We start from the raw sequence: 19,800 nt of genomic DNA on the forward strand, positions 1-19,800 counted from the left end.
CTGTGTGAGTGGGCTGTATGGTTCACCATGATAACTATGGCTGACTACACCGAGATTCAAACTGTACACAAATGTCGACTCCATTGATTTCATTCATCCACAGGGTGAATTACCAACCTAGCTCTGCCTCTCCCCCAGGTGCGAGTGACCTCTCACCCCTGACCTCGGCCCGTCCCCCCCGCCGCTCGACCTTTGACCCCCCCCCTGCGGTCGCCATGGCGCTGGAGAAGCTGCTGGGCTTCGGGAAGCAGCTGTTGAGGGTGAAGGTGGTCCATTGCAACTCGGAGGACTCCCGCCTGTCGCGATGCCTCAACACCTTCGACCTGGTGGCGCTGGGCGTGGGCAGCACCCTAGGCGCCGGCGTTTACGTCCTGGCGGGCGCCGTGGCGCGAGAGAATGCAGGTAACACCCTCAGGGGTTTGGAGCTAGAGATGGAACATCTATACGGTTTGGGCGTTTTCGTGAGGCGCTTTGTTGTTGTGTGACTACAACTCCTGTGGTTTTATTTCCCACTTTTCTGCTTCCAGCGGCAGAATTAGTGGGAATTATAGTCAAAGCCACCCTCGGCTTTGTCCTAGCAGCGAAGCGTCGTAGGAGAGGCAAACGAGCCGGTGCTCTGGTGCGACTCCGTCGGAGTGGGGCACGCACAGCGTTACCGGGGATATTTCTCTCCAACGTGCGTTCACTGAGCAACAAACTGGATGAACTTCAGCTACTGGTGTGGAAAAACAGAGACTTTCATTCATCTTCCGTTTTGTGCTTTACGGAGACATGGCTGAGTGAACTGATCCCAGACTCTGCGCTACAGCTAGCAGGTTTCAAACTGCTGAGAGCGGATCGTGACCCTGTGCTCTCTGGCAAAACGAAAGGCGGTGGTATTTGTTTTTACAGTAACAGTGGCTGGTGTGAAGATGTGACAGTGATTCTGCAGCACTGTTCTCCTGATCTGGAATCATTTTTTATTAACTGTAGATCTTTTTACTCGCCACGAGAGTTTGCATCATTCATTCTGGTTGGCGTCTACATGCCTCCGCAGGCTAGCGTCAATGAGGCTCAACGTGTGCTCGCCAGCCAGATACTGAGTGTGGAGCATGAAAATCCGGATTCCTTGGTTATTGTGCTAGGTGACTTTAACAAAGGCAATCTCACTCAAGAACTCCCAAAATATAGACAATTCATCAAATGCCCTACCAGAGAAGGAAACACCTTGGATCACTGCTACTCTACAATCAGCAAAGCATACCATGCGGTCCCCCGAGCAGCACTGGGTCACTCTGACCACGCCATGGTCCACCTGATTCCTGCATACAGGCAGAAGCTAAAGCGCTGTAAGCCTGCTGTGAGGACATCAAAACAGTGGACCAGTGAAGCTATGGAGGATCTGCTAAACTCAGAAGGTTGAGGTCAGAGAAAGAGGCCGCGTTTAGGAGTGGGGACAAAGACAGTTTCAAGGAGTCGAAGAACAGGTTTAGCAAGGCGGTGAGGGAGGCTAAACGACTGTACTCAGAGAGACTAAAACACCAATTCTCTGCAAACGACTCTGCTTCTGTCTGGAGAGGGCTCAGGCAGATTACCAACTACAAGCCCAGAGCCCCCCACTCCACTAACGACTCCCGCCTGGCCAACGACCTGAATGAGTTCTACTGCAGATTTGAAAGACAATTGGACTGTCCTGAACTACCCCTTCCCACCCAGGAGGCCTCCCACCTCCCCCCCTCTACAGTGACGACTCTCTCCATTCAGGAGGGTGAAGTTAACAGACTTTTCAAGAGGCAGAATCCCCGCAAAGCAGCTGGGCCGGACTCTGTCTCTCCAGCCACCCTCAAGCACTGCGCTGACCAGCTGTCTCCGGTGTTTACCTACATCTTTAACACCTCCCTTGAGACATGCCATGTGCCAGCCTGTCTCAAGTCCTCCACCATCATCCCTGTGCCCAAAAAGCCAAGGCCAACAGGACATAATGACTACAGACCCGTCGCCCTGACCTCTGTGGTAATGAAGTCTTTCGAGCGCCTGGTGCTGGCACACCTTAAATCCATCACTGACCCTCTACTGGACCCCCTGCAGTTTGCCTACAGAGCCAACAGGTCTGTGGACGATGCAGTTAACATGGCCCTCCACTTCACCCTACAGCACCTGGACTCCCCAGCATCCTATGCCAGGATCCTGTTTGTGGACTTCAGCTCTGCCTTCAATACCATCATCCCCGCCCTGCTTCAGGACAAGCTCTCCCAGCTGAACGTGCCTGATTCCACCTGCAGGTGGATCACAGACTTCCTGTCTGACAGGAAGCAGTGCGTTAAGCTGGGAACACAAGTCTCTGACTCCCGGTCCATCAGCACCGGATCACCTCAGGGCTGTGTCCTTTCTCCTCTGCTCTTCTCCCTGTACACCAACAGTTGCTCCTCCAGTCATCCGTCCGTCAAACTCCTGAAGTTTGCGGACGACACCACCCTTATTGGGCTCATCTCTGGTGGAGACGAGTCTGATTATAGGTGGGAAGCGGCCAACCTGGTGACCTGGTGCAGCCAGAACAACTTAGAGCTCAATGCTCTTAAGACAGTGGAGATGGTTGTGGACTTCAGGAGGAACACAGCCCCACTCACCCCCATCACCCTGTGTGACTCCCCAGTCAACCACTGTGGAGTCCTTCCGCTTCCTGGGCACTATACTCTCCCAGGACCTCAAGTGGGAACTGAACATCAGCTCCCTCATCAAGAAAGCACAACAGAGGATGTACTTCCTTCGGCAGCTGAAGAAGTTCAACCTGCCAAAGACAATGATGGTGCACTTCTACTCAGCCATCATTGAGTCCATCCTCACCTCCTCCATCACCGTCTGGTATGCTGCTGCCACTGCCAAGGAAAAGAGCAGACTGCAGCGTATCATCCACACTGCTGAGAAGGTGATTGGCTGCAATCTGCCTACCCTCGAGGACCTGCACACCTCGAGGACCCTGAGGCGAGCGAGGAAGATTGTGGCCGACTCCTCCCACCCTGGACACTCCCTGTTTCAGTCACTCCCCTCCGGCAGAAGGCTGCGGTCCATCAGGACCAATACCTCACGCCACAAAAACAGTTTCTTCCCTTCCGCTGTTGGCCTCTTCAACAAGGCCAAGGGACCACACTGACTCTAATGACTTCTTGCTTAAAACACACTGCTTTTTGCACTGCATTACAATAATGGTATCTTGTACATTTGTATTTTTTGTAATATTTGTATTTTTGTATTTTTATATTGTAATTTACGGCAACTTATATTTTATTTTATTGTATATTTAATTCTATTCTAATCCCACTTAGTACTGCTAGTTTATGTACCCTTAGTATAGATAGTCCACATATTGAAATTTTAGGTATATGTTTATTGTATGCACCTTCCTGCCAAAGCAAATTCCTTGTCTGTGCAAACTTTCATGGCGAATAAATCCCATTCTGATTCTGATTCGGTTATGCGGGCTTGTTGATGGAGGAAGTGGATGTGGAACCTTGTGAAGGTTCTTGGGGTGGGGGAGGGTGGGGGGTTTAGTGAGAGACTTGTTTCTGTGTTCTTGTGTCAGGAAACGCAAAAAAAGGTTCCTTTTGGAAGGTTCTCATATACGCAGAAATATTTAGAATCCTGTCCTCCTCCTCCTCCTCCAGGTCCCGCCATCGTCCTCTCCTTCCTCATCGCTGCTCTGGCGTCTGTCCTGGCTGGGCTGTGTTATGCTGAGTTCGGCGCTCGCGTCCCCAAGACGGGCTCGGCCTACCTGTACAGCTACGTGACGGTGGGGGAACTGTGGGCTTTCATCACCGGCTGGAACCTCATCCTCTCCTACATCATAGGTCAGTCTCCGCAGAGGGGCGGGACCAGGGGAGGGGGGGGAAGTCTGTGATTGGATACGATCGGCGCTGTCGCTCGCTCCCCTTCCTCTGTTCCTCATTTTGTTTTCCGTCCCTGCCTTCCTCTCGCTCGCCCTTCCTCTGTCTCTTTCTCTCCCTCTATCCCTTTCTCTTTCCCCCTCCTTCCCTCTCCCTCCTCCCCTCCCCCCTCCCTTACTTCTCCCCTCATTCCTCTCCTTCTTCCCATCACCCCTCCCCTAGGTACTTCCAGTGTAGCCCGGGCGTGGAGCGCCACCTTTGATGAGTTGATAGGGAAGCACATTGAGAGCTTCTGCCGAGAGAACATGGCCATGAAGGCTCCGGGCATTCTGGCTGAATACCCCGACATGTTCGCCGTGGTCATCATCATCACCCTCACAGGTAGCACACACACACATGATCTGAAAAGTGTCATTTAAGGTCGCTTCGGGGACATTCGATGCGTGTTCCTCTTCTCCAATCCGGACTCCGATCCCCTCAATCTTTTCTCCCCTCTTTTCCTTTTCCCTCGTATATTTTCTCATGTCATTTCATCCCCTTTCTTCTCCTCTCCTTTCCTCCTCTCATCTCCTCCCCTCTCCTTTCATCTCCTCGCCCCTTCCCTCCTCTACTCTCCTAAAAGGGCGAAAAAGGAAGAAATATGATGAATGGGGGGTGGGGGGGGGGGAATAGGTGATGTTCTGAAAGGGGCTTTGTCTTTAGGGTGAGGGGTCCATTCTCTCCTTTCTCCTCCTCTCCTTTCTCCTCCTCTCATCCCCTCCCCTTTCTCCTCCTCTCCCCAGGCCTCTTGGCGTTTGGGGTGAAGGAGTCTGCCATGGTGAACAAGGTGTTCACCTGCATCAACGTGTTGGTGCTGCTGTTCATGGTGGTGTCTGGTCTGGTCAAGGGCACGCTGAAGAACTGGCACCTGGACCCAGACCTCATTCTGCACCCCAACATCACCAACTCCAGCCTCAAGTGAGCACAGGCACACACACACACACACACACTCATACACACGTTGACACACGCACACACTCAGACACACGCATGCACACACACACACAGACACACGTACACACTCAAATATGAATAAATGAATGATTGTCATGAATAATTTCAACGTAGTTAAACTCTTTCTATCTATCTCTCTCCTTCTCTCACCCCCCCCCCCCCCCCCCCCCCCCCCCCCCATCTCTCCAGCGTGTCAGAGCCCTTGCCCAGTCCGGAGAGTTTAGGAGTGGGCGGGTTCATGCCCTTCGGATTCACGGGCGTCCTTTCAGGAGCCGCCACCTGTTTCTATGCCTTTGTGGGATTCGACTGCATAGCCACCACAGGTCAGTACAGGAGGACAGCACGACTGTCCATCACGCCTGTCAGTCTCTCCGTCCCCCTCCGTCCACCTGTCCTGTCCGACATTCCAGAAAAGAAAGAAATAAGAAATTGAAAAAGGAAGAAATATGATGAATGGGGGGTGGGGGGGGGGAATAGGTGATGTTCTGAAAGGGGCTTTGTCTTTAGGGTGAGGGGTCCACAGGGGGGGTCTGGGGGAGGGGGGTGGGTGGAAGTGCATGTTTGGTTTCCGTGTTTGGCCTCTCAAGTGCTCCTGGCTCCATGCCAGGGATCCGTGACGCAAGCCTGAGCAATAACTGACAAGATCTGGAGTTTAGGGAAGTTAAGTTTGTCCCTTGTTTTTGTTTTTTTTCTCACCCTACCCTGATCCCTGGGCATGGTTGGCCCCTGGTGTGTGTGTGTGCGCGCGAATGTGTGTGTTGTAGCACAGTGCCTGCTTTGTTTACCCCAGCTCAAGGTCTCTGAGATGGAGGGTGTGTTTATTATGCCTCTCCCCCTCTCTCAAACGTACGTTGCCCACCCCCTCTTTTCCAGCACTGCGATTGGCTCAGGGGGCGATTGGCTCTTTGCCTGTCCCATGGCTTGTATGGGCAACTCTCATGTACTGTATATCTCCCCTCACACACACACACACACACACACCTTCCCAACCACCCCACCCGAAACAGTTCTGAGCTGTAGTGTTAAGCGCACACACCCACACCAATGCCCCCTATTTAAGGTCAGCTCTGAAGACCCACACGCTGGGTCACACCATATCCCAGATTACACACAGCAACAGCAAGGAACACACACACACACACACACACACACACACACAGCAGCCACCCCGCTGCTACCTCCCCATCTGCTCATTCACCCTCTTCACTCCGGCTGCGCTCGTGGCTCAGCCCTCAAGCCCTACATTCACGTGGCACGAGACCAGAGATGGCGTACAGGACTGGGGGTCCACCCCAGGACCCCCACACCCTGACTGAACCCCCGTAACGCCTGGCTACGCTCAGTGTCCAGTCGACCGACCTCTGGGACCCCTAACCCCCCGGGTCCCCTTACAAATCGGCAATCGATGTGCACGTACTCCTCCCCCCCCCCCCCCGGCCCCAGGGCAAGGTCAGAGTCAGGGTAAGCAGCCCCCCTCTGCCCTCCTCAGCCCCCCCCCCCCCCCCACACACACACACACACATCTAAATCACATCTGTAGTGGAGCTCTGTCTCACTGCCTGGGTTGTTACGTAAAAGCAGAAACACTCCACCCCCCCCCCCCACACACACACACACAAAAGAAATACTGCTGACTCTTTGCTGAAGTGTTCTTGGGGTTTGGCACGTCTCCGCCAACGACCGCGAAACGAGAATGATGTGTACCATTTGAAGAAAAAGACAAGGGGTCCTGGTTTCTCCATGTGTGTCCCGTTTTTTACGGTCCCCACGGAAACGGTGGCTTCAGGGTTAGGGAGGGAGTGTGGTTTGTAATGGGTGTGATAATGGGAGGGAGAACACCTTGAACACAACCAATCATTTCGTTCGGACAGAACGGAATGAATGGACAGGCTACTTGTCGCTCTGCCTCCCGGCAGTAGTCAAGCAGCACGTTCATGTGTTTTGGAGGAGTGGCTTTGAAGTGAGGGGGTGGGTATATGTCGGGTTGGATACTGTCAAACTCGAGCCAACGTTGCTCGTTTTCTCCAAAACGTGCCTACCCTCCCTTTAACCAACCACCCCCCCCTTCATCCTTCCCCCTCCCCCATTCCCCGACCCAAGGCGAGGAGGTGAAGAACCCCCAGAGGGCCATCCCCATAGGCATCGTGTCGTCGCTGCTCATCTGCTTCGTGGCGTACTTTGGCGTGTCGGCGGCCCTCACCATGATGATGCCCTACTACATGCTGGACAAGAACAGCCCCCTGCCCGCCGCCTTCAAGTACGTGGGCTGGGAGGGCGCCACCTACGCCGTGGCCGTGGGCTCGCTGTGTGCCCTGTCCACCAGGTGAGGAACGTTCGCACACGCGCACGCGCCCGCACACGTTTCGGAAAACAAGCACCTGTCACGAGGTGAACGAGTACTTTGTTCTCTCCGCACGCACACACGCAGCGGTGGCGTGACGAGCACAGACCGCGTGTGTGTGTGTGTGTGTGTGTGTGTGCAAGTGTAAATTTAACTGTGGAGGGTACTCGACCCCCTTGGCTAAAAATACAAGCGGGGAATTGGCGAAGCATATTGCTCCATAAATCTTTCTCTCCGCAGTTATGTAATGCTGACTCAAACTCCTACCCCGGGAGAGAATAATGTTCTTACTTTGTTTTCCAACTTTTCAACTCAAGAAAATAAATGTGTAGTTTAATTTAGTAAGAACTGTTTGTATACGTTTATTGCCTGACAACACTATCAAAATACCCTAATCAAATTGTCCGCTATAATGTAACTTTACAAATCTGTTTTTGATTTGTTTTTGATTTGTTATTGATTCTGTGTGCTTGCCTGATTGAAACTCTCTTTCATCGCACGCCAGGTGTTAGCTAACTAATTTCTCTTCCCACCCACCATTCACACAACCAATCCAAATCATCCTAATACCATCCTACTGACTACCTGAGCTGGCTGATTGGCTGTCCCAGCTGTCCGTCAGAGCAGGAGCAAGGGTACCCTGGGAAACAAAGTCCCCGGGGGAAAATACTTGTTCTCCTGCAACTTACCCTTTTGACATCTAAAGCATAAACCAAACCAGATCCTATATTTGACTCTTACCCTTGACCCGCCAACCCGTGAATGGGAATAAACCCAAGATGTTGTCATGGCGATGATGACACCGTGTGGTTTTAAGGAGGCGACCTCAGCTCTGATTGGCCCTCCAACCAGGACAACATAGAAACCGACAGTTAACTTGCATGGTGTGTCTATCTGTTTGTGTGTTTGTGTGTGTGTGTCCATGCATGCGTACGTGTGGGCGGGGATGTGCGTGCACGGGTGTGTGTGTGTGCTTCTCCCCTTGCCAGCCTGCTGGGTGCTATGTTCCCCATGCCCCGTGTGATCTGGGCCATGGCCGATGACGGCCTGCTCTTCAAGTACTTGGCCACGATCAGCACACGTACCAAAACGCCGCTCGCCGCCACTCTCACCTCCGGCATAGTGGCAGGTGAGACTCCACTAACACGCACGCACCGGGCCCGCGCGGACACCCGCCCCCGGCCCTGTCTCCATCCGACGAAAACAGGCTTCCTAGAATGTCCTGCTGTTGTTAAGCACTTGAGGTGTGCTTGATTTAGGTTACGAGTACAATGTGGACGGAAGTGTTTGGGGCCGTGAGACTTCAATCAAGTGCACCCCAAAAACTCAAGTAGTCGATAGATGTCTGACCCAAGTCTGGTTCTGGTCAAGTTCACAATAACCTGCAGATTTCACTAACGTCACGGTCAGGTTGTGGACCACGGGTGGTAACACGCATGGTCCATTTATAGTTTGGTTTGGTGGGGTCAGGTCGGGGTTAACCTGTGGCCAATGCGCTGCCGTGGCGGCTGTTTCCATGACTACTGACTAATGCCGAGCACCTGTTCCTATTGGATTTGGGGGCTGTCACATGGGTTCTGAGCATGCATCTCATTGGAGGGAGGAGAGTCTAAGCTTGCCCGCCCCCCTCTCCCCTTGTCCCACCGCTGCGATACATAGTACTGTTTTCATTCCTCCCCTTCTTTCCTCTCACTTCTCTACCTCCTCCACCCTCACTCCCCCTTTTCTCCCCTATCTCTCCCCTACCCTCCCGTACGCGTTCAAACCTCTCACTCCTTTTCCTTCTTACTCTCTCTGTCTCTACACAATCCCATGCTCTCCCCCTTCAACCTTTCCATCTTTCTTCCTACCTCCCCTCTCTCTGCCCTCCCTCTCTGCCCTCCCTCCCTGCCTACCCCGCCCCCCCCCCTCTCTCTTTCCTGTCCCACCATTCCTGCCTATCCCCCCCTTTTCTCTTCCCCTCCTTCCTTCTCTTCCCCCTCCCCTCCCCTTCCCCCCCCCCCCCTCAGTCTGCTGGGCTCCATGTTCCCCCTCCCCCGCATCATCTTCGCCATGGCGCGGGACGGCCTCCTCTTCTCTTTCCTGGCGCGTGTCAGCGAGAGGAAGACGCCCATCGTGTCCACCATGGCCGCCGGGGTCATGTCCGGTAAGAGAGGGGGGGGGGGGGGGGGGGGGGGGGAGAGGGGGGGGGGGGGGGGAGGGAAATAGAGGGCGAAGGAGAGGTATATAGACAGGGTGGGGGGTGGGGGTGGGGGGGTAGGGAGAGACAGGGTGAGGCGGGGAGGGAGTGAGGGAGAGTCAGGGTGAATGAGTGGTAAAGACAGGGGGAGGGGAGGGGGAGGTATAGACCGGGTGAAGGAGGGGGAGAGAGCAAAGTGAGAAACTAGGAAAGAAAAGGGACTCTGTGAGCGTACGTCTGGATGTCTCGTGTCTCTGAAGAGAAGATGAAGAGGATGGTGGTGGCGATGGTTGTCGTTAGGAGGCTGGATACTGATGTTCGGTTCTTGTCTGTCGTGAACTCTAGAACTTACCACGTTTCTTGACCGAGATACGTATACCCCACGTGGGATTCAGTACTCCAAACCAAAGTGTCTTATGGTGAAAATCTATCTTGCTTTCTCCATTTCTTTCCCACACTCACTCCATCTCTCAACATGTTCCTCCATCATTCCCTCCATCTCTTTCTTGCTCTCTCTCTCTCTCTCTCTCTCTCTCAGTCTGTCTCTCATTCTGTCTCTTTTTCTCCCTCTCTCTCTTTCCATCTGTCTCTTTTCTTGTCTCTCGCCCTCTCTCATTCTCTCTTTTTTGTTCTCACTCTCACTCTCTCTCCCCCCCCCCCTGCTCTCATTCTCATCTTCTTCTCTTCTCTCCATGCCTCCAGCCATCATGGCGTTCCTGTTTGACCTGAAAGACTTGGTGGATCTCATGTCTATAGGCACTCTGCTGGCCTACACCCTGGTGGCTGCCTGTGTGCTAGTTCTCAGGTCAGCTCACACACACACACACACACACACACACACCTGAGACTAGATCATGTCTGGAGAGTGTATATTCTAAACCGGATGTCTGTGTTTGGCTTGCATGTGTGTGTGGACGACGGGCTTATGTGTGTTTATGTATGTATGTGTGTATGTGTGTGTGTGTTTATGTATGTGTGTGTGCCTGTGTGTGTGTGTGGGGGTGGGTGGCGTACGCATGCCAGGTACCAACCGGATCAGCCCAGCGCGACCTATCAGATGGCCAACACGCAGGAGGAGGTGGAGCTAAGCGATGGCATCAGCGCCCCCAGCATGGGCATCCTGCCAGGGGTGGAGGAGAGACTGAGCCTGAAGACCATACTGTTCCCCAGCAACACCGAGCCCTCCGCCCTCTCCGGGTTCACCGTCAACATCTGTGTCAGCGTCCTGGGTGGGAGAGCATGCCGACACACACACACACAAGCACACACACCAGACCTACGTACTTTCTGTTTTTGAGAGACTACTCCGTTGTGACGCAGTTTGTTCTTGTTTCCTGTACTCTCCGCCTCCCTTCCCCTCCTCCTGGTCTACCCCTCTCCTACTGGTCTCCCTTCCCCTCCTCCTGGTCTACCCCTCTCCTACTGTCTCTCTTCCCCTCCTCCTGGGCTACCCCTCTCCTACTGGTCTCCCTTCCCCTCCTCCTGGTCTACCCCTCTCCTACTGGTCTCCTTTCCTCCTCCTCCCCCACTCTCTTCTCCTGGTCTCCTCCTCCTTCCCTCTCCTCCCCTCTCTCCTCATCTCCAGGGACGCTGGTCCTGGTGTTCAGTGTGCTGGCTGTGCAGGGGGGCATGGCGGTGTGGAGCATGGTGGCCCTCACCCTGCTCTTCCTGGTCTGCATGATCCTCACCGTCGTCATCGGGAGGCAGCCCGAGAGCAAGACCAAGCTCTCCTTCAAGGTCCGCCCCCCACGCCTCCGTACCCCTCTCCCACCCGCCCGCCCGCCCCCTCCATCCCTCCTCCTTCCCACCCGCCCCCTCTCCTCCCTCCCTCACTCCCTCCCTCCTCCTTCCCACCCCCCCTCTCCTTCTTTCCTCCCTCCTCCTTCCTCTCCTCCTCCCTCATTACCTCCCTCTCTTCTCCCCTGCCTCTTCCACCCACCCACCTCCCTCCCTCCCCTCATCTCACTCCCCCATGTCCCTTCTCTACACTGAAGCTCAGTCGCGGTTTAAAACGTTTGCATGTCATCATCGGGGGGTCATATGGCTGAGCGGTTAGGGAGTTGGGCTATTAATCAGAAGGTTGTTGGTTCGATTCCCGGCCTGACGTTGTGTCCCTGGGCAAGGCACTTCACCCTACTTGCCTCGGGGAGAAAGTCCCTGTACTTGCTGTAATTCGCTCTGGATAAGAGCGTCTGCTAAATGACTAAATGTAAATGTAGGGAGTTTTCTCCCCCGCTCTCTGTTCCACCCAAGTCAGGCCCTTTGTCTTGAACTGAAAACCCCTCCGAAACGGGACTGCTCATACGGCATACAGCGAGAGCCGATGTCTGTGTGTGGGGAACGGCTAGTATACTAAAGTCAGCCCTCGCTACTTCCTCGTTTGTGATGCGTATCCCCCGCCCCCTCCCTCCAGGTGCCCCTCCTCCCCATCCTGCCGGTGGTCAGCATGTTCGTCAACGTCTACCTGATGATGCAGCTGGACCGAGGGACGTGGATTCGCTTCGCCGTCTGGATGTCCCTAGGTAGCTCGCCTCCGAGCGCTCACAAACACCCGCCACGTTTTTTTTAGTTTCTCTCCCTGCAGGAACTCTCATACAGGCTTCTTTGACACGGCGGTGCAGGATCCTTTCACATGGCTCGTTCGTTCGCCCGCGAATTCAAATTCTTCCGAATCAAATGATGTGCTTGCGTGTTTACTATGTCACGGTGTGACGGCAGTGCCAGGGGGAAGTCGAAACCTGCCTCTCCCCCCTTGACCTGACGAGTGTGGTCGAGTTCCGGCGGTGTGTTAACAGACCCTGTGTCCCTCCCCTCCCCCCCCCCCCCCCAGGCTTCGTCATCTACTTCGGCTACGGCATCCACCACAGCGCCGAGGCCGCCCTGGCCCGCTCCTCGCCCGACACCGAGCTCAACGGCTACAAGCCCAGCCACGCCCGCAACGACGAGTCTTTGTCGCCCGAGAAGGAGGCCTTCCTCCACAGCGGCCTGGAAGCCCAAGGGGAGGACGACGGAGAACTCTAGGACCTGCAAACCCCCCCCCGCCCCCCTGCCCCCTCCCCCCGCTCCAACTCCCCCCCCACCCCTCACCTTGACCCCCCAGTCTTGTCTATCTGTCCCAAGCGTTATGAACGTTTTGTTGAGCTGCACGAGTGAACCTGAACGCTACACGAATGCCACGCTCCCTCGGTTCACTGACTCTGAGCGGACAGAGAGCTTGCGTCAGCGCCTGGAAAAAGGCTCTCCTGGCCCTGTGCTCACACGCTGATTTGGCGTTCCCAGGAGGCCTTTGTGTTATTTTTGCACCCTCAAAGGATCCTCGCCCTCCCCTTTCCCCCATCAGACTTCAGAGACATGACATGCATGCAGTAGGTGAAGCTGTGGAGAAACTGAGAGCCACGGGCGGCCATTTTGGCTCCCAGCCGTTGCGTCGCATTGCCTTTTTTGGATATTAACTGTCTAACTAAAAGCTAACATTAGTTTTTTTTTCTCTAAAATTTGAAACCCAAATATACATTTGATTTGCTCCGGTTCTTTGTTTTGCCGTTCGTCTGAAAATAACAGTAGATAACAAATTTTGTCACCTTGCGATGTCTGTGGGGGTGTTTATGGACCTGTATGGGTTGAGCACATGGCTTGTAAAAAAAACTCTTTGCCACAGAGATGTGCTATCTCTCGTTCACCACCAGATGGCGTTATAACATCTCAGGCAAGAACCAATTAGATATTCATCTAATCTGAAAAAACTGCTGTTGGAAGTTTGCCTATGAATAACAGAAGTGCATATGGATGCAGTAGTGTTATAACACTTGTAGAAAAGAAATTAGTATTAATTTCAATGTGAATATAAATACCTGATTAGGGGATATATCAATGCATTACTATAGGGGTGTATCGATACCTAACTGGTATGCAGGCCTACTGATACAGTTTTTGTGTGTATTGAAACCTAAGTGGGTTCAATTGATATAAGATCAGGTTGTATTGATCCAGTGCCTTAGAGGTGAGGTGGCAGTTGTGGTTCAACACAGTGTCGGACCTGGGCGGGTTGTGTTCCTCCAGATCCTCTAGATCGTCACAGTGCTGGCTGCTGTGTCCCGACGCGCCCTCGCAAGTGGAGGCGACGCCCGCGTGCCTCGCTGTCACCGCTACCACTGCTGCTAACCAGGAGGAGCGTATAGGCCTAGTGGAGGTTTTCTGTTATTTGATGTTTTCAACAACCACAAAAAAGATGGTGGATGGTCTGGGTTTTGTTTGTGCTTTGGTGTAACCCTAACTACGGACTAACTTTACTCTGTAGACTGATTTTTAGCGGTAGCTTAGTTGGTGACCACTGCACTAAACATCTGGGTTTTTTGTTTGTTTGTTTGTTTATTTTTGTACCCTGGAGGTAGCTGGAAGGTGTTTTGCGACATCACACACAGATAGAGATGTGTGCAGCCATTTCTGAGCCTATAGTAACCAGTGCAATTATATAAACTAAAGAAATATATGCAAATATAAACCAATGGTGAATAATGTTTCATAGTTTTAAAATGGGTGTAGTTTGTATAGCCTAAATAAAATACCTTATTAAAAACCATAACTTTGTCAATTTTGATAAAGAAAAAAACTATTTGGAGGTAGGCCTATTTAGCCAGGTAAACATGTTTGTTTAACTGTTTTTCTAGAATAGTATGTATGGTTCATGTTGCAATATGCACAAATCAATTTTCTGTACATAAAATATGGTTTATATTTCTTGCAGTAAATTATTTGTAAGTTGCACTAATTCGCTTTTTTTCAGTAAGTCCGTTGACTCAGCTTACAAAAATAGCACGACGAGTAAACAGGTGCCATTTTCTGTTAAATTGAAAGTGAGATATCGGAATGATTTGATTTTAATGTGTTGAAATCTCAAATTGTCTGTATCTGTAGACTATCTCAAACTAAACCCCGGCGGTTTTGGAAAGAAATTTAACGGACCCTACTTTTTTGGAACAGCCATTCTGCTTGTGTTAGGCGTGTGTGGATTATATACGCAGATAATGCTTGAGTGCGGCACTGCCCCGTCGTGCAGCGACAGGAGATCCGTCTTTCCTGTCCAGAAAAGGGGGCCATCCACCTGTCTGACCAGAAACCCTGACATATCAGATACATATGACATTTCCTAAATCCAAATCACCCGTATCCCTGGCGTATTTTGTTGTTTGTCACCGCTTTTTAAAAGTTTCGTGTGTATGGAGTTTTGTTGTGCTGGACAACGTAAATGTGTGTGCGTGTGTGTGCGCTTGTGTGTAGGCTGTTGTCTTTCTGGTTTAATGGTTCAAGCAGTTCCCTAAGTCGTGACCTGCTTTCTTTCATTTTCTGCTGTAAATAAAACAAGCTTTTGAAACTATTAAGACGTTGTCACATTAAGTCTATTAGTCATCTCTGCCGCTGAAGTCATAGCCTACATGTGTAAGCCGGATGCTCGATGTTTCTGTTAAATAAAATGTAAGTAGGCTTGGCTATATTCTCTACAAAATTGTACTGGGGTAGTTGCCTATCAACTGACTAAGATTTCCTTTGTATTGTCTTGTTTTTTTGTTTGTTTTAGTTTTTTTATTATTTATAAGTCGCCATTCTCTTGCAGAACCTCTCGCCCTGCGTGCACATTGAGTCGTGTCCTGTTACCGTAGCACAAACCTACCTGCGTCAGGTGTTTACGTCTGCAATACTGATCTCAACCAGCAGAGAGCACTTTTGTGTCGCAAGCCCAAGCATGTACGGAAAACTGAGAGGTTGGCGACCGTCAGACTGCACCGAAGCATCTTGCTGTGGCTTGCAGCATCAGCACCGCGTTTCTTCTCTTCTCTTGGAGCCTAGTCTCCAACTCATTCCATCTCCGATCGGAGCGAGCTAGACGCGTCCATGTGGCTTCTTTCAAAAGGATAAAGATATTTCTCCCTCGAACAGGATAACGGTGAGTTTTTGGTTGTTTTATGTTTTGTCTAGATTGATCTGCAACCGGAGGAATATTGTAAACAGACCATTTCCGTTGTTACGGAAAGATTGAAAAAAAACGTATGTTTTCCTATAAGGTGGTGAACGCCGCGGCTTGTAGCAGACAGTGCAGACTTACCGAATCATTTCACCGAATCTGACACAAACATGTGACTCAAAAAAAATATTTTGTTTCGTTTGCATCAGTAAAGAAAATAAAAATATATATAATAATCTGCAGACCATATGTTAACAGTCCTATATTATTTTTCAGATTTATTGGTAGAAAAGATTATAATTATAATAAAAAATTATAATTTTGTCTCGTCGTTTGCATCTGTAAAGAAAAAAAAAAAAATATAATAATCTGCAGACCATATGTCAACAGTACTATATTATTTTTCAGATTTATTGGTAGAAAAGGCACTGGCTTTATTTTATCCTAAGCATTTTCTATAAATATATGGAAATACATTTATGCTTATATACATATATTTTTGGAGTGTTTGCAAACCGCAACCGGGGGCACAGAAAACATTGTATAGCCCACCAATGAATATGCATATAAACATTGTCTTGAACTAGATTTTTTCGCACGAGGGGAGCTCCCATGGAATGTTGGGCGAGAACGAGGGCAGGAGGGCAAGCTGGGGTTGAGATGAAAAGCGAAGGTAAAACTGAGAGAGAAGCAGAGAGAGAGAGAGAGAGAGAGAGAGAGAGAGAGAGAGGGGAGGGGGCTCGGAAGGAGCGATGAACGGAGGTGATCGTCTCTGAGGATAACGATCTGTGATAGATTATCCAGGCTTTACATCTGACCCACGCTTGATCCACTCCGTTGACAAGATATGGTTCCACCAACGCAGGGAGGCATGGAGGGGGGGAGAGAGGGATGAAAAAAAAGGTGAAGATTGGGTTAGGGTAAATGTTTTGCGCTGCTGGATCGATGGGGGGGGGCTCGTTGACGTGATTAGTTGGGGCCGGTGCGCGAGTTGGCGCTTCTTTTGTGTGTCCTGCCTGTAGCTACAACCTCTGTCGGAACAGCTGGACTAACTGGAACATGCAGCGCACTTGGTCTCACCACCCTCAGGGTTGGAGGTTCAAATCCTGCTCTCACCCAATTGCTCTAAATCACTGAGCCTAGAGGAGGGTTTAGCCCGACAAGCGGCGAGAAAGAGCGTAAAAAGGACACAGAAAGAGAATCAAAGGCTGGACGAGGTATGTACCGAAAGTTCAAACGGCGGCTCTTTAGCTCAGGTGAACACACACACACACACATCTGAGATAACAGACGACACAGGGGGCTGCCTAAAGAAGCCTTTCAGCCTCTGTCTCCCACAGTGAGCTCTTTGTAAAAGCCTTCCTCCCCTTCTCTCTCTCTCTCTCTCTCTCTCTCTCTCTCTCTCTCTCTCTCTCTCTCCCTCCTTTCTTCCGCACTGATTCCGCTTAGCCCAGGACGGGCCCTGCTTGGCACTCTGACTCCAGTCATAACTGGAGCCCTTCTCTCTCTCACTTTCAGTCTCTTTCACTTTCGCACACTTAGCCGTTCCTGCATGCTCCCCCTCTCTCTCTCTCTCTCTCTCTCTCTCTCTCTCTCTCTCTCTCTCTGTCTCTCTTTCTCTCTCGCGCTCTCTCTCTCGCTCTCTCTCACACACACACGTTCAGTCTTTCTCTCTCGCACTCTCAGCCTCTTTCTTCCTGTCTTTTTCAGCCCACGTTTTGGCTTCCTCCCCTCTCCTCCCACCGCCTCCCATCTTCTCTCCCTCAATGTGTTACTCCCCCCCTCTCCTCCCCTCCCCCAGGGCACCGCCCCCCTTCACCCCTCCGTCCTCTGCGTTTCCACACTCACTCCTTTTTCATGTTATTATTTATTTATCTTTCCCTGCCTCAATCGTCAGCCGGCAGGAAGCAGGAAGGCAGGAAGAGGGGGATCGGATGAAGAAAGAATGATAGAGGGATGGAATTTCTCTCTCTCTCTCTCTCTCTCTCTCTTCTCTCTCTCTCTCTCTCTCTCTCTCTCTCTCTCCCATTCAGCAGTCTGCTGCTTTGATTGATTGCTGTCTGCCAGTAATGGTGCCCTTGAGAACATTGGATACCTGTCCTCCATTGACTTGGGCGCTTGTGTGTGCAACTGTGTGTGTGTGAGTGTATGCCTCCTTCTCTGTGTGTATACTTCAACTGACTTGTGCGTCTGTTTCAATCAAAGCTGACACTTCACAAGAGCAGTCTTGATACAGAACTTCTGGCCACAGCCTGTGTGTGTGTCTGTGCGTGTGTGTGTGTCTGTGCGTGTGTGTGTGTCTGTGCGTGTGTGTGGGTATTTGACCTCTGTCATGCCTGAGTGCAAATCAATACTGTGGATCTCTGCCAGACAGCGCACCATGCACGCAAACCTCCATGAAAATGATCGCTGCCATCGAGCAGTGGTTTGGTGTGTGTGAAAGAACGGAACGTGTGTGTGTTTGAGTGTGTGTGTGTGTGTAGGTGTGACCGGGTGCAGGGAAAGAAAGTATGTGCCACCAGCCTGCAGTGGTGCAACCTTCAAGGTCACTGAGTGGGAGGAGAGGAGGGGGGAGAGCAAAAGAAGAGAGGAGAGGGGAGGAGAGGAAAAGCAGGGGGGAAAGGAAAGGAAACGAAGGAAAGGAAAGGAGAGGAAAACAAAAAGTGGCGAGGAGCCGCGAGGAGAGGGAGAGGAGGAGAGGGGAGAGGAATGGAGAGGGAGAGGAGGAGAGGGAGAGGAATGGAGAGGGAGAGGACAGGAGGAAAAGGAGAGAGGGAGAGGAGGAGAGGGGGGAAGAGGGGGGCACGGACAGAAGGACAAGGGAACTCTCAGTGCCTGAAGGCGACGTGGACACAGAGAGAGAGAGAGTAGGGCACAGCAGAGAACTGTGTCAGTGGGCTTCTCAAACTGTGTCACTGGGTGCGTATGTGCATCTCTCCTTGTGTGAGTGAGTGAGTGTGTGTGTGTGTGTGTGTGTGTGTGTGTGTGTGTAAGCCATCACTGTGTTCTCTCATTAACGGACCATAATGGAGGCGGTTCTAAACTGTCAGTAATTGGATGTTATTATAAACACCAGTGGTCTGGCGGGTGAAAACATCCCCTTTGTCCCGGAAAGAGAGAGGGAGAGAGAGAGAGAGATCGGGCCCGAAAAGAGAGAAAGAGAGGTAAGAAAAAAAGTGACAAGGGAAGAGGGAGAGAGAAAGAGAGATCCCGGTGGTCGAGCACATTCCTTTGTGATGGCAAGAGACAGAGAGAGAGAGAACAAAAACGTGAGAGAGGGAGGTAATTGAAAGAGAGAACAGGGGAGGATGAGTTGGAGTATTGACCGTCCGCTGGGATATTCGATTTCACTTGCGCGAGACATTCCTCCTCTGTATGGAAGAGAGTATATCAGTGTCTCTTCTGTCGGCCATGTGGGGCAGTCACACACACAGACACACACACACACACAGACACACACACACACCCAACCTGGTGAATTTATCACTCTCTCTGCATCCTAATCACCCACCAACCTAGTTTCCAGTGTCGTGAATCATGTATGAAGACCAACATCTCACCTCTCTCTCTCTCTCTCTCTCTCTCTCTCTCTCTCTCTCTCTCTCTCTCTCCCTCTCTTGCGTGCTCACGCTCTCACACGTGTGCATCCGTGTGTGCGAGCGTGCATGTCACAGCCAGGGAACCCGTTGAATATGGCGCCTAACGATGGGCGGGTTCCGCATCTTCTCTCGCTGTCCAGCTGGGCACACGTGGCTCGAGATGGCCCCTCAGAATAGGAGCCTGTTGACATTTTCTGTGTGTGTGTGTGCGTGTATTGCGTAATGGGTCTTTGTGTAGACATCCACAGACGTGGGACAGGGGGCTCTGCGGTACAAATCGCCGTGGCTCCTCCCACAGAGACGCGGCGCAGCGTGTGCGTGCACGCGCGGGTGTGTGTGTGTGTGTGGCCATGTGTGCCGTTCACGGGAGATGGGTAAAGATGAGGAGGAGAGGGGAGAGTGTCCACTCTGGTCGCTGTACTACTGCGCTGCTATTGGCTGAGCCCCCCCCCCCCCCCCCCCCCCCCCCCCCCCGATTACGGAGTGGGGTTTAACCCTTCCGCGACGCAAAACATGTGGAGAGAGAAAGAGGGGGACAAAGAAAGAGAGAGAGACAGTGACAGAGAGAAGGAGAGAGTCGGCGTGGGTGTTTGGTTAACTATGGTGTGTGTGTGTTTAGAGGTTCTTTCAGAATGCATCAGCCACATTTCATTGCCGGGACACAGGAACGTTAAAGGCAGAACATGTGAATGATTGGCAAGGAAGGAAGGAGAGAGAGAAGGAGCCGAGGTGCAGGCTGTGAGCTGTCCTCCCCTCACCTCTCTCTCTCTCCCAGACTGAAAGAGGAAACACAGCGAAGCCTTAAGTGACCCATGAAATATAGCCGTCTCTGTAAGGAGACAATGTGGGAGAGAGAGAGAGAGAGAGAG

The 19,800-nt window shown here is 51.7% G+C and overlaps 1 protein-coding gene across 2 annotated transcripts; it reads left to right on the forward strand.

Annotated features, from left to right (window-relative positions):
• The first annotated feature begins 215 nt into the window (after window positions 1–215).
• slc7a1a (solute carrier family 7 member 1a) lies at window positions 216–14,751 on the forward strand. Of its 2 annotated transcripts, none has more exons than XM_067256963.1 (12): window positions 216–402; window positions 3,642–3,824; window positions 4,083–4,241; window positions 4,643–4,817; window positions 5,043–5,176; window positions 6,954–7,176; window positions 8,184–8,323; window positions 10,076–10,178; window positions 10,397–10,602; window positions 10,959–11,110; window positions 11,787–11,895; window positions 12,204–14,751. In XM_067256963.1, exons 1-12 carry the CDS (start codon window positions 216–218, stop codon window positions 12,392–12,394), a joined length of 1,962 nt encoding a protein of 653 aa, XP_067113064.1. In that variant the 3' UTR covers window positions 12,395–14,751. The 2 variants fall into 2 exon arrangements, with proteins under 2 accessions (XP_067113064.1, XP_067113063.1); XM_067256962.1 differs by lacking the exon at window positions 8,184–8,323 and adding an exon at window positions 9,204–9,340.
• The last annotated feature ends 5,049 nt before the right edge of the window (window positions 14,752–19,800 follow it).

The sequence above is a fragment of the Osmerus mordax genome, chromosome 19 (genome assembly GCF_038355195.1).
Source record: "Osmerus mordax isolate fOsmMor3 chromosome 19, fOsmMor3.pri, whole genome shotgun sequence".
NCBI classification, from domain to species: domain Eukaryota; kingdom Metazoa; phylum Chordata; class Actinopteri; order Osmeriformes; family Osmeridae; genus Osmerus; species Osmerus mordax.

What these genes read in the sequence shown, in the direction of transcription:
- slc7a1a (XM_067256963.1), top strand. Translation starts at nt 216, where the DNA reads ATGGCGCTGGAGAAGCTGCTGGGCTTCGGGAAGCAGCTGTTGAGGGTG. An exon ending in GCCTGTGTGCTAGTTCTCAG is followed by an intron (nt 10,179 to 10,396) that starts GTCAGCTCACAC and finishes TACGCATGCCAG; the next exon opens with GTACCAACCGGATCAGCCCA. An exon ending in AGACCAAGCTCTCCTTCAAG is followed by an intron (nt 11,111 to 11,786) that starts GTCCGCCCCCCA and finishes CCCTCCCTCCAG; the next exon opens with GTGCCCCTCCTCCCCATCCT.